Below are 14,206 nucleotides of genomic sequence, written 5' to 3'. Positions count from 1 at the left end.
TAGGTTTCCTCATGGAATTCGATTCTAGTGGTGTTCACTACAATCCTTGTCAATTCTACATCGTACTCCCTAATCCGTGGTGGCATCACTGCTTCACCTTATACCAAAACTCTAAAACTGCCATTGTTATAGAAGAAGAGCAAAACTCAGGTGGGCTCTTTCTCTTTAGGCATGATTAATTGAGGGTCTTCTTCATTTTAGTCGCCGTGAAATTATTTTCTGGCTAGGTTGTTTGCTGGCTTGGTTCAGTCCATAAGGCAAGAGAGTGGTGTAGGTGCAATAGGCTCAAAGGGAATGCAGAACATGAAAGATTTTGCTGATGGAGAAATTGAACCCCATAAAATTCACGTCCTACTTGAATTTTGTGTGTTTCAGATAATAGGAACTGTATCTTTATGTTTTGGGTAACTAATAGGAACTTATCTTAATTTCTAGGTGAAGATTTTGGTCAATCAAAGGTTTAGGAACTGGGAAGAGCATGATTGTTGTAAATCTTATATTACTTTGAAATATTCGGATAATATGTAGTTCAAACATACCTTAATCAAGTCCATGTATGAGGTTCTTGCAACTAAGCCCCAAAATCTGTCCTAGTTTTGCATTCTTTCTAATCATGAAATAACAATTTATGTTCCCACCATCACATTTTCCAGATGATTCTCCTTGGTAGATAGATATACATGTTACCAGTACTTATGAATTTGAGTTATATTAACTCGCTCTTTAGAACTGTTTCCACTCATTTATTTTGCACAAACAATCTGTTTACAGGCATTTGGACAAATATGTGATGGAGACCCTGCAGATGTAGAGATTGGTTTGGAATTACTCCAGGCTATGAAGGAAAACCTTAATCTCTGTCCATCACGAACAAGTCTTGATTTCCTTCTTAGTGCTTGTGTTCATGTCAAGAATCCCCATTATGCCCAATTAGTTTGGGATGAATATCGGAAAGCTGGCCTTCCTTACAATGTGCTGACTTCTTTAAGGTATCTAAATTTTTCCATTGTGAACTCTTTTGCTTTATATTGCTTGTTCTACATTCACTGTTGCAGCCATGTCAAATTGTAAGTAATGATTATAGACTGCACTATGATGGTCATATTCTTGTTGGATAAGAATATATTTATGCGAACTTTTTAAAATTTTTGCTTACGATGATTATTTTTTCTATGGTTAATTTTCTCAACATTTTTTGACACTTATTTCCCATTGTTTCGTAATACAAAATTTTTTGAGTTAGGGAATTTTTGGTCATTAGGAGGGCTAGAATAAATATTTTTGTAAGAAACTAGTGGCATTTTACTAGTGGTTAAGAAGCAATCATTGCTCCATGTGGGTGATGTTACACGTCATGTAGATGATGTTATCTTCTACTAGTTAATTAATTTTTATCGTTTTGTCAAGAATTTCTACTTTATCCCTGATTAGTTACTTAAAATTGTTGGAATTGTCCTTTCAAAGCATTAAATTCTGATATTTTCAAATGGCTATTGACTCTAATGGGCGTATGAGAGCGACGTGACTATAGAATCTTGGCACACCAGGACCAAGAGTCGTGGAACCTCGATTATGTCATGAGAAGTTTCTATATATGGGAGGTACCAAGAGGGTTGAGGTTTACTTCTAAGTCAAGTTCGATTATTATATTTGTGCCTCATGACTGAGTGATAGGCCAGGGCAATACCATTTTTGTAGGAGCTTGATGACTAAGACTCCTATATGGGAAGGTTAGAGCCAATATAGGGCATTGGTCTAAATCCCTGACAACTACAAACTTTCTCGTAGCATGTGCATACACAGTCATAATGTATTGGAAGCCACTCTTCCAAGGATCCACTGGATAGAGCTATGCACATGTGCCAAGAGAGGAACTCCCGCACCTTATGTGCATGTCCTCTAGGGGGTGCCCCTGAAATCCGCTTAAACTTGGGGATTCAGAGAAACACATCGGTTTGACTTTGATAGGCTAAAATCAGGAGCCCTTGATTATATACCATGGGTCATGAGTCTGTTGGGTCATTTCGAGAAAGTGGTTGTAGATTCCCGGTGTTGTATGCTATTTTTAACACACTTGTATCCCTGAGACGAATAAAACAGGAGACGGTTGCGACCTAGACCTACAGGTACCAAAAATGCCCATGGATTACGAAAGCCCGTGAGTAAACAAACCTAATTTTGGAAAGATTTGAAATGGTGTTATCCTGGCCCCAAAAAAGCATGTGAGGGTGGCATTTGATGCCTCAAAGGTGCCCACCAAGTTTTGTCTCGATCAAACAAAGATACAATGGAACAAGATGAAGTTTCAGTTACAATGTTACTCTTTAACATGTACAAAATACCTTATAACTAGAGTTATATTGTTAAGGTCTTTGATGATCGTCAGAGCACCAGAGACAGACTCAGAAGGCCCAAAAACCTCAGAATACAAAGTTTCAACTCAATTGGACCCTTCTAATGCTGACTTGCCTAAAATGGGTAGGCCTTACACTATTCATGAGAAGCCACTATGAACCAATTTCTATTTATGGAAATTGTGATTTTCAAAAACGGAGTTTCTTGCAAAAGCCATATCTTCTTCGTCTTGAGGCCAATCGACCGCAAATTTTAGTATGTCATTCTTCTCATCGAGACAAACATTTCAACATATGGCACGGCCCGAGATGACGCACGAGAAGGAAGAAATCTAAAAGAGAAATTCGACTAGAAAGCACAAAATACAGATTTTTCTAAGCAAAACGTCCCCTCGCTCCATTGGATGTTTGACCGCGAAAATGGATCCATTATGACTCGAAGGGCTTCGATTTGAGGTAAGATTTGCTCAAGATCAAGGCCGCAAAGACACCGTATCAACGCTTCAAAGAAGGCACAATTTTCCGACGACCTCCATAAATCTTAAAGTGACCAATTGGGGTCCAAATTGAGGGATTTTCATTGCAAAATGATCACGAGGACATCCTCTTCGATTTGTGACAAAGAAAAATACCAAAGATGCGACGGAATTACCTAGATCTGAGGAGCAAGAATTCAAATTTGTGGGTTTGGCCGGAATTTTGAAACCATAAGCAAAACTCTGTTTCAAATCGTAAACCGTATGTCAAAACGATCGACTCGAAACGATCTATGTTTCTATGACATCTAATCGTCCGAAACATCGCTGGATCGCAAGGGAGAAGCTCCCAAGCCATGTGGATGGGACGAAGCACCTTTTTGAGGGCCTATTTATCATTTCCATGATTTCCAAGGGTAGAAACGGTCATTTTTCACATAATCCGAAAATTCACTTTAATTCATTTTAATTCCATTTTTAGGCAATTAGGGTCGTTTTTGAGTGTGCACCACCCTTGTTTAAGGGGCACCTCTATATAAGCTCAAGGCTTATCATTTATAAAAGGTTGGCAGTTTTAGTGAAAAATGAATTGAATTGTGCCCAACCCAAGAGAAGATAGAAAAGTTTTACAGTTTTTACTTTAGAAAGAATACCCTTGGACTACAAATCCCTACACGTTGGACTATGCTCCTTAGTCCACCCTAGACCACAAATCCGTACACCTTGGACTATACTCTCAAGTCTATCATAAAATCATACACCCCTAGCCCCTTAAACCATATATCCCTAGCTTACCTTAACCATACTCTCTAGCCTATCCCAAACCACACCCTATACCCTTGAACCATACACTCTTAGCCTTCTATATAATCCATAGACCTCTCTCAAGAGCTTTCAAGAACCACCGGGATTCAACCTAATCTCTAGACTCGAGCCACCGGCTTCTCACCTAGGTACCCAGTCTCTCTCTCTCTCTCTCTCTCTCTCTCTCTCTCTCTCTCTCTCTCTCTCTATCTCTCTACCTTCTCCTCTACTCCTCCCTTCCCTTTTCATTTTGTATGCTACTCTTTAAGGAGGTTTGCTCTTGGTTAATCCTCCCCCCCCCCCCCCCTCCCGCTCATGCGGTAAACACTTCTAACTCGCCTTCGAGGTGCCTAGGTTCAATCCATAACGTCTTTCTCAAGTCTCCGACATAGACTCATAGGGGAGGCTACGTCGGAAGGCTCTTTGAGGTTCTCCAGTGGTTCGCTCTCCCTTTTCTTCTTCTTCTCTTCTTACTTCGTCCACCACTCCTTAAATCCCCCCTACCACTCCTTAAATCCCCCCTACCACTCCTTAAATCCCCCCTATGAGGGGTAAACACCTCTGACTCGCCTCTGGGATGCCTTTTCTTCTCTTCTTACTCCGTCTGTTACTCCTTAAGGAGGCTTGATCATGGTTAATCCCCCCTCGAGGGGTAAACACCTCTGGCTCGCCTTCGAGATGCCTTTTCTTACTTCATCTACATCTCCTTAAGGAGGCTTACTCTTGGTTAATCCCCCATTCAACGTGTAAAAACCTTTGACTAGCCTCCAGATTGCCTTTTCTCTCTTTTCTCTTTTCCCCCTCTGTCGTTCCCTTTCTCTTTCTTTTCTTCTTCTCTTCTTATTTTGTTCGCCACTCCTCAAGGAGTCATGCTCTTGATTAATCCCCTTTTGCGGGGTAAACACCTCTGACTCGCCTTCGGGGTGCCTAGGTTCAATCCCTGACACCTTCCTCAAGTCTCTATCATAGCCTCCTAGGGGAGTCTATGCTGGAAGGCTCTTCGAGATTACCGAGTGTTACTCTATTTCTCTTTCATCTCTTTTTCTCTTCTCACTTCGTCCGCTATTCCTGAAGGAGGCATGCTTTTGGCTAATCCTCCCCTTGAGGGGTAAACACCTCTGACTCGCCTCCGGGGTATTTAGGCCTTGTGCCTAGTACCTTTATTTCTTCATCAGTATTACCTACTAGGGGAGGTGATGCTGGGAAGTTAGCAAATTTTAAGAATCGGTTTCTTTCTTCTTCTTGATTTCTTGGCTCAATCCCTCTTTCAAACCCCCCTCAAATTCAAACTTACAATTTTCAAACTCTCATCAAGACGAACCAAGGGTTGTCACTCTAGGCCATCCAAAAGTGTGTGCGTGATAATTACCCAAAAAAAAAGTGTGTGCATGAACGCAAAGTGCAAGTGCAGGGGAGCTGGAATCAAACCGAGGTGAAAGGTAGGGGGGCTTTCCGAAATGATCTAAGAGGGCTCTACACCCGGGTGTGTCCCAACCCCACCAAGTGAGGTAAGCCTTACCTCACATCTCTTTTTTTGTTGGTTCGAACCACACAAACACACACCACACTACTCGACACTTATTCTAGCAGGCATTGGGGTCACCCTCACACGCACATGCGCATGAACCCAAAAAGGGGGAGGTGCGGCACACAAGCGGTCTCATCCTTCGCCTCGCTCCTGAGCACGAGACAAGGGAGGGACCACCACGTGGTTTGAAGAAAGGGTTTCTTGACCCCAATGTCAAAAAAACTAGGGCCAACCACCGGGGCTAGCCAAGTGGAGTGCTTCATTTTATTAATTAGATTCCAAGGATCAGAATTTCCCTTATAAACGTGTTTAATCGATGCCAAATGATTTATTTTGTTGGAAAATCGTTAAAATGATTTTTAGGTATTTATGGGAATATTTCTGAGCAAGAAAATTCGTTTTTCAGAATTGTTTCGAGGTAATAACAATTAAGTACAGTCCCGCAGGATCCACACATAACATTTAAATGGCCAATGGGTGTCCACATGCCAATCCCATGGGGTACCACGTCCCCCCATTTGGAGATGATGTGGGGGTGACGTCAACCCCATGTGGGGACCCCCCTTGTCATTTGTTTTATTGTTATATGAAGTTGCGTACTGTTGTATTTTTTAATTTCCAAAAATATTATATTTTGGGAAATTAATTTTAGCATATGTTAAGCAAGTATAGTTTGTGTACATGTGTGGAGAGATCTAGATGGGATATGGAGTTTCTTATTACAAGCCTAACCCTAATGGCATATGATAATAGTGCATATAACCACTTCGCTTATGTGGCATGTTTTCATTAGACCCACATACTCTTATAAAAAGGGGGAATATTCAAAGATTTGTTTTGCTGATATTTTGTTAACAGACCATAAGTCATACTGTTGTAGGGTATTTTTGACACGCTTGAATCCTCGGTGCGAATAATGGAGAAGCCAATTGCAACCTAGACCTATAGGTACCAAAAACACCTATGGACTACTGAACGCCATACTAATAAACCTGGTTTTTTAGCAATTTTGAAAAGTTGTCGTCGTGGCCCCAAAACGCATGAGAAGGTGATTGACAGTTGTTGTTCTAAGAATGCCTGCCAAGGTTCGTCCCAATCCTATAAAGATAAAGCAGATCAGGATAAAAATTACATTTCGCAGTGCCACTCCTAACATGCTGAAAAGTACCTCATAACTGGAGCTATATTTCCATGGTCTCAAATGAGCACCAGACCACCAATATTGGATTCAGAACACCCAAAAAGCCCCAAATATTAATTTTCAGCTCATTTGGACACTTCTTGGCCATTCTAAGCCTAACTTACCCAAAATAGGCAGGTTTTACATTATTATTCCTGTGTAGCCTCGGTGAACCAGTTTTCATTTATGTAAAATGTGTTTCTTGGGTTTGGGAATTCTTTAGGAGGTCATAACTTCTTTGTTTTGAGGCCAATCAAGCCCAAATTTCAGTATGTTGTGTGTCTCATCAAGACACACATTTTGACATACGGCCCGGCCCAATACGATGCCCGAAACAAAAGAAATCTTAGAGAGAAGGTTAACAAAAATACACAAATTGTAGAATTTTGAAAAAAGAGACATCCATTCACTCATGTGGCCGTCCTCGAACCCCTTTGAGCTTAAGTTATATTGTCTTACTTCAAGAGAGAGGAGAGAAAAATATTTTTCTAGTGAGAGAATACCCTTGGACCACTCTACCTCAACCTTGGACCACACTACTCATACTATCCCAACCCTAGGCCATAGACCACTCTAACCATACTCCATACTTATTATACTCCCCCAATCATAGTCCATATTCCCATAACCGTAAGCCATAGTCTATCTTAACCCATAGTCCATATTTCCATAACCATAAGCCATTGTCAATTTAAACTAGAGTCCTTAGATCATCTAACCTAACCCAAACCACCTATACACCCTAACCTTACGCAACCGAAACCAACTATACACCCTAACCTTACCCAACCCATATCAACCATACACAGTAGCTTAGCCCTACCATAAACCACACCCCTTTGAACCCTTATCCCCTAGCCTACCTTGACCCTTCTCCCCTACAAGGACCTCTCAAGGAGCACTGAGACCAAGCATAGCCTTCCGAGCTCGAGCCCCTTAGCTCATCACATAGGTACCCAGATTCAACTTCATTCTCTCTTCCTCTCTTTCTCTCTCCCTCTCTTCTTCTCTCCTTTTTCTCTTTCTTTCTCTCTCTTCTTCTCGCACCCTTCTCTCTCCTGCCCTCACTCTCTTTCTTGTCTCTCTTCCTTTTCTCTTTCTTCTTCTTTTGCCTCTCTCTTCTTTTTATCCTTCTTCTCCCTCTCTCTTCTTTTCCTATTTCTTCTTCTCCCTCTCTCTCCTTTCTCTGTCACTCTAACATTCTCTCTTTTTCCCCTCTTCTTCCTCTCTCTCTCTCTCTTTCTTTCTCTGTCTCTCTTCACAAGCCAACAGCTTAGCTACTGCCCCAACTCCTCCCCCCTCTCTCTCTTTCCCACTCGGGCCAGCGGCCAGGCCGCTGTCCCCATCTCTTTCTCTCTACTCACTTGGGCCAGTGGCTTAACCGCGGCCCCATCTCTCCCCCCTCTCGTCATCGCTATTCCTCTTTTTTCTCATCCCTCTCCCTCTCTTCCTCTTTCTCTTCTCTTTCTTTCTCTTATCCCCCCCCTCCCTTTTCACTCTCTTTCCCTTCTCCTCACTCCCTCTCTTCTTCTTTTCCCTCTCACTCTCTTTCTCTCTCACTCTCTCTTCCTCTCCATTCCCTCTTAATCTCTCCCATTCACTTTCTTTCTCTTCCCCTGTATCTCATCATCTTCTTCTTCTCTTCTCCCTCTTTCTTTTCCCTCACTCTATTTCTCTCTTCTACCCTCTTTATCATTCTCTTTCCTCATCTCTCACTTCAATCCTCCAACTCGGACCATCCTTTTGCATGAGGCTCTTCTAAGGCCGTGCCGAGCTTGACCCATTCCCTTGGCCTTAAGAAACCTCCGGGGTTGGTCCCTTCCTTTCTCATTTTCTTCTTCTCTTCTCTCTCTTTCGTTTCCTGCACTCTATTTCTTTTACCCTCTTCATTATTCTCTTTCCTCATCTCTCACTCCAATCTTCTAGCTTGAACCATCCTTTTGCGAGAAGCTCATCTGAGGCCGTGCCAGGCTTGACCGGTTCCCTTGACCTTAAGAAACCTCCGGGGTTAGTTTCTTCTTTTCTTTCTTGTCTTCACTCTCTTCTCTCTCATTCTAGCTTCCCCTTCTTCATTCTTTACCTTTCATATCACTCAAACCATTCTTAGGGGGCTCTTCCAAGACACATCCTGGTCAGGCTTAGTCCACCAGTATAGTTTCTTGTGAATCCTCTGTGGTACTTAGGTTCCAAGCCTAGTGCCTTTTCCGTTGTCGTCTGGCACATACCTCCTTGGGGAGGTGAGGCTACCCAATTTTCTCGACCCTTTCTCGTCTTCTCTTACCCTCTTTTTTCATCTTCTCATCAATTCATTTTCATTCTAAAAGTTGCTCTTAGGAGGCTCTTGCAAGACGCATCCTGGTCGGGCGTGTCCCACCAGTATAGTTTCTTGTGAATCTCCTGGGTATCTAGGCTTTGTGCCTAATAGCTTTCTTGTGCCTCTGGTAATACTTCCTGGGGGAGGTGACGCCGAAAGATTACCCAATACTTGGGTGACTTCCCCCTCTCTTCTGTCTTTCCTTCTTTTTCTGTACTCCATCTCCCTTTTTTCTATCTTCATCTCTTAAACTCTCAATCCCCAAACCCCTTCAAATCCTATCACGAAAGGCGAGGCAATGGGCGAAATTTCAAGCCATTTATCAAGTGGGTACTTGAAGTTGTGCAAAGTTGCACCGGAGCCAGACTGAGCCGAAAAGGCCGGGAGGCTTTCGAAATGATCTAAGAGGGCTGAATGCCCGGACGTGTCCCGACCCCAAACGAGTGAGGTGGGCCTTACCTCGTGCTTTTATTTCTTTTGTTGGTTCGATCCGCACCTACCACACTACCCAACCCTTCTCCTTGTGGGCGCTGGGGTCACGTCCACACACACACGTGCGTGAACCCAAAAGGGGGGGGGGGGAGGGGGTGCAGCATGCACACACCTTTTCTTTCTTTTCTTTCTCTCCCTGAGATCCAAAGAGGCGCCACGAGTTTTAAGAAAAAAGGGGTTTCACGAAAATCTAGGGCCTACCACATACCCTCCATCTTGGTTTTAAGGTAGGTTTGTTAAAGGTGAAGAGCATGGACTTTTTTATAACAAGGGAAATTGGAGTGAATTGAAGAAGGATAAAGGTGTTTAAATCCGTACCACACATCTTGATGGCATGATGGTGGATGGTGGGCTAGGACATGAAGGGCCATAATTCATCATCTAGAAGCATCTCCACACTTGAGGCTTGAAAAGCTATAAACACCCCTTGAGTCAAGTTTTCACATACATGAGATCACATCATAAACTTTCCCTCCAAAAGTAGCACGTCTCTCTCTCTTCACTATCTCTTTGTTGGCACACCCAAGGCCATTGGGTTCTTCCGTTCTCTGTCTAAAGAGCCTTTTCATGTTGTGCGAGAGAAGAGCTCCTTTGAAGGTCTCATACTACTCCATTAATGATGATCCAAAGCTCAAAATTTAAGCCGTGGATGATCTAGTCTTCAAGCCTTCAACAATTACTCTTTTTCCCCCTCTAATGATTATATCTTTGCTTCCTTGAATATTTGCTTCCTTGAATCTTTATTGATCTCACTTGATCCATGTAGTTTAAGGCTTCATCCATGCACAATTTGAGATAGTTATCTATGAGCTTTCTCCCTTGAATTTTAGAGTATTTCTTGCTGATATCTCTTTGAGTTTTTCATATTCATATCAATCATTCAGATCACCTCCTAGTTTTCTTCTTAAATTGTTGGTTTTTCAAAGAGTGAGTATGCCGAATTTTCATGAGCCACTCTATGAAGAAACTTGAACTAGTTTTGCTTTCAAAGAGCCAGATCTCTCCCACAAACTTCCCACTTGTTTTATATCTTTGAATCTCTGCAAATTCTTTCATATTTGAAGCATGTATGAATTGGCCTGGATTTGTGATATGCCATCACATGTCATCCATTGGCACATAGCCGGGCACATGAGAGCTCTAATTGGCTTCTCATGGTCATGATACATTTTATACTTGAACAATAGTGTGTTAATGTAATGGAAATCATGTTGTAATATGTTTTCGAGTGTTCATTGGTGTATAATTTTGTTTTGTAAGATTGAGTGGTGATAAATTTTCAAGAGCACTATTCATGTGTAGTTTGATTATCTCCCTTTATGGGGACAAACTACTTTGGATGCCTGATTCCAAAGGACATTTCCCAGTTAAATTCATGCTCCAGATCTTAATCCATTCCATGCAAAATGCAGTTGCCAAAAAACTGTAGCTTATACCTGCCTGACCAAGAATCAGATTTTTTGATGGATGGCTGCCCATAACAAGGTGGTGACCTCTGACCTCCTTACGAGCCGGGATTCATCATCTTGAACATATATGCCCGATTTGTAAGCTTGGCCTCACTTCTCCACTATAAGGAAGTGAGTAAATTTTGGGCTTTTGCATTTGGTCTTATCAAGCTAAATTGGGCCCCCCTTCCTCAATTGAAGCCCTGTTGCAACATGGTGCAACGAACTTATGTAAGCTAGTAATTATTCTATGAAGAATTATATTATATGGCTAGTTTGGAAGGAATAAAATGCTTGGTGTTTCATTAAGCAAAAGGGGAAGAGAAGAAAGGATAGATCCAGATTACAGTCGTCTCATGGGCCAAATCAAAGAATGAATTCTCGGGATATTCATTAAATTACTTTGAATTTAAATGGACCAGTGGAAAATTACCATGGGAGGGTAGAGCTTTAAGGTGGATAGTGCTGCCCCCTAGGGGGACTTAATGGATATGGAAGTAAACTTTGATGCCAGTTCTATCGCCATTTTGAGAGAAGCAGGGGTGGGAGGCACCTAAGAAATGATGGAAGAAAGATTATTTTGTGCTATTTGGAACCGCTACATTTGTGCAATGCAAATGACTCAGAGGTGTGGACTTCGCTAACTGGGCTGAGGAGTTTAGACCCTAGTTGAAAGTAATCATTGAAGGAGACTCTGTAACAACCACTGCTCATGCCAGTAGAGGATAGGTCTACCCATGGACTTTACATAACATCTATGAGGTTTTTTTTCTTGAGCAAACAGTGTGTGCCACTATCCAGCCTATGGAGGGAACCCAACCAACTAGCAAACTCATTGGCAAAAGAAGGCATATCTGAGTCCTCATTAGTAGTTGCATGTTTTTGAATCTGAGGATAGATATTGATATTGAGCTTGGAGGAAATCGGTACATGGTTGAGTCTTGTATATAAACTATTTTTGTATGTGGTACACATAATTGTAAACCAAATTTTGTTTAATGAAAGCATTTATCATTCAAAAAAAATTTATTGAAGTTAAAAAATTGTGGGAAATGGACTTAGGACATGCGACACCTTAATCAATCAAGCTCCGAAGGCCGATTCCTTATAGAGAATCGAGGTTGTTTTCAAAGGAGTTAGTATGTTGCTTCTTCAGTTGAGAATGAACATTTAGGTGTTCTTTTCTTAGGGTACCCATAATTTCCTGTTCAGTGAATGAAGCATTTTTATTATTCCTCATTTAAATTTTAAGTTTATCTTAGTGCTATTTCCAAGAATTCCTTTCAATTTATTGATTACTTTCTACAATTGACTGAGGTTGTACTGTCATTACTTCTGAAATGGATTGTGGCCTGTGCAGGATGTTCCAGGTCTTTTTGGCTTCAGGGAAACATGCATGTGCCACAAAAATTTTAAGGCGCATATCAAAAGATGACCCGCACGTGCGTTATATCATCAAGGCATCCAAGAAAGCTTATGATAAGCAAATGGGTTAAAAAAATTCATAGTTCCTCATCTTCAGCCATGTTCTTCAGAGAGAAAACCCAATCAGTACATTGTGGTTGCTGCAAATGGTTTTACCTTGTTCATTGATGTCCAGAGCACGGAAATAGTTGACCATCAGACAACAGGTAAACCCTATTAGAGGCATTTTTTTAATTTCTCAGTTGATTGGTACAGTGATAGAATCCTCCTGTCATTTTAAGAAAGAGCGAAATACCTATATTTCCTACAGTGTTACGGCCTGTTTAAATATGACCTTTCTCCATGATGAAGTATTTAACTGATGTCAATTTACCATAATATTAAAAATTGAGCTTTTCTACAAATTTGTTTTGTAAAGTAATTTAGTTATAAGGAGAAATCATCTGTACCCAAAGTCTATTAATCATATCTATAACATGCTTTTTGAACTCTCACTTAGGTTGAGCAATTTAAGGTTTTTCTGCATGCTGCCATGAATTTGGTGCTGTTGGGCAGCATGGCTGAAAATGAATGTGGTTTACGCATACCTTTAGCTGCCAAAAAACTAACCCAAGAAGTCTGCACAATGCCTCCACTATGTGAGTTCGACAAAAACTGAAAGTTCTTGTTTTCATTCAAGTCCCAAATTGATGGGCTGTGGTGAAGCACTGACCACATATTGACTAAATTACAAATTGGCAGCAAAAACCGGGTTCAGCCTTTCTTGGAAATAATGAGATTGTTTTTGACATCTATGGATAAATTGATTATGGTATGGATGGTCTTGAGTTAAAAATATTGCCTTTTAGGGCCAATTTTTCTCATTCAAATGTTAGTTTATGTTTCATGTTCATCAAAAGGAATAGAGCAATTCTCAGCATGCTCCTCATGCTAACAAGATCAAAGACATTTGCTGTGAACAGGACGCTAGTTTTGTGTAACTTAGAATCTCTATATCATTCATTGGGAGGATCCGGATGGCGAGCCATCCAAACAGATAGTTCAGACACCAAAGAAAGCCCTTCTACACACATGCATAGTCTGAGTGGTCCATCCAGAATAAGTTCTTTACAAACTGACTGTTCTACTGTCAGTCAAGTCAAAAACAAACAGAAGACTTCAATATAGGTGATATATGAGTTGTTTACAAGATATAATGGAATAAGGATCAATTAAGTTAGAGATGAATGTATCCGGAAGTGGAAGTTAGTTTTGATATTTCTTTCCAACTACTGTGCTTATGGTGTTTGGGTATTTGGGCAACAAAAAGTTATGAAATTGTGTAGTGCTCATAGCTTATGGACTGGGTACTTGTGCATTTTTCCAGAGGTGAAATCGTTGCCATTATGACATTTTTATCAGTTAAAAGGCAACTCGTGTTCGGAAGATGGCAAGAAACTGAGAGAAGCACTCTTCTTGTCGTAGGAGCTATTGTGAAGGATACTAATGCATATTCCAATTCTTGAGAGTCAGAATGCCTCCTGTGAGTCCTTTGTGTCCCACTGAAGTTGACATGCGTGTCATATAGTATCTAAATGGCCCCTGTTTTGGTAATTGATGCAGGGAATAAGGTTTACTATCCTTTCGTTCTTGCAAATTTCTTTCTATTGGCAACCTTTTTGTATCATTCATTACTCATCCCATGTTTCTCTTTTTGTGATTGCAGTGATCTTACTGTCAGAAGGTTCAGGGCTATATGAGGATGGATAGTTTCTTGTGATAGAAATTGAGTTGGTCCTAAAGATCAATGGTGTTCTTAATTATTTAATATTGTATCAATCTATCTGTTGTACTAATAAGTAAACACCATTGTTTCCTTAATGGCTAAGTTGAGAATTCTGCAAATCCCACAGTAATTCCCATATGTAGAGTATTGCTTGTAATTTGGTTTTCAGGTGTTATGTTTCCGTTGCTTGTTAATCACATAATTGTCTTTGGATTATGACTAGAGTGAGGTTCAAATCGGTTTCAACTGAACATGTAGGACATTGCCCTAAGGGAATGAGGCAGAAAATGAATAATATTAATTTTTAAAATATTCGATTTATTATTTTTTAGGGATTGTATATTATGGTATTATTTATCATTGTTACAAAGAGGTCACAATCACTTTTTGCCATTAGATTTCAAATTACATGATTTGGAG

General features: G+C 40.8%; 1 protein-coding gene across 18 annotated transcripts in view; it reads left to right on the top strand.

The window, feature by feature from the left end:
• The window catches only part of LOC105421545 (pentatricopeptide repeat-containing protein At4g21880, mitochondrial), a 121,897-nt gene extending 107,992 nt beyond the window's left edge, over positions 1-13,905 (top strand). For 11 of the 18 annotated variants that reach the window (XM_088858287.1, XM_088858286.1, XM_088858290.1 and 8 more), the window contains 3 exons: positions 772-989; positions 11,957-12,227; positions 13,727-13,905. In XM_088858287.1, coding sequence (XP_088714413.1) covers positions 772-989; positions 11,957-12,092 — 354 coding nt within the window. In that variant the 3' untranslated portion in view covers positions 12,093-12,227; positions 13,727-13,905. Of the gene's footprint in view, positions 1-771; positions 990-11,956; positions 12,228-12,983; positions 13,544-13,726 lie in introns of all 18 variants that reach the window. The other 7 variants (XM_088858273.1, XM_088858280.1, XM_088858277.1 and 4 more) reach the window with 3 other exon arrangements.
• Positions 13,906-14,206: the final 301 nt, after the last annotated feature.

The sequence above is a fragment of the Amborella trichopoda genome, chromosome 2, assembly GCF_054954075.1.
Source record: "Amborella trichopoda isolate Santa Cruz 75 chromosome 2, AtrichopodaSantaCruz75HAP2 v2.0, whole genome shotgun sequence".
NCBI classification, from domain to species: domain Eukaryota; kingdom Viridiplantae; phylum Streptophyta; class Magnoliopsida; order Amborellales; family Amborellaceae; genus Amborella; species Amborella trichopoda.
The sequence above is the reverse complement of the archived record's forward strand: the minus strand, read 5'-3'. Positions and strand labels throughout refer to the sequence as shown.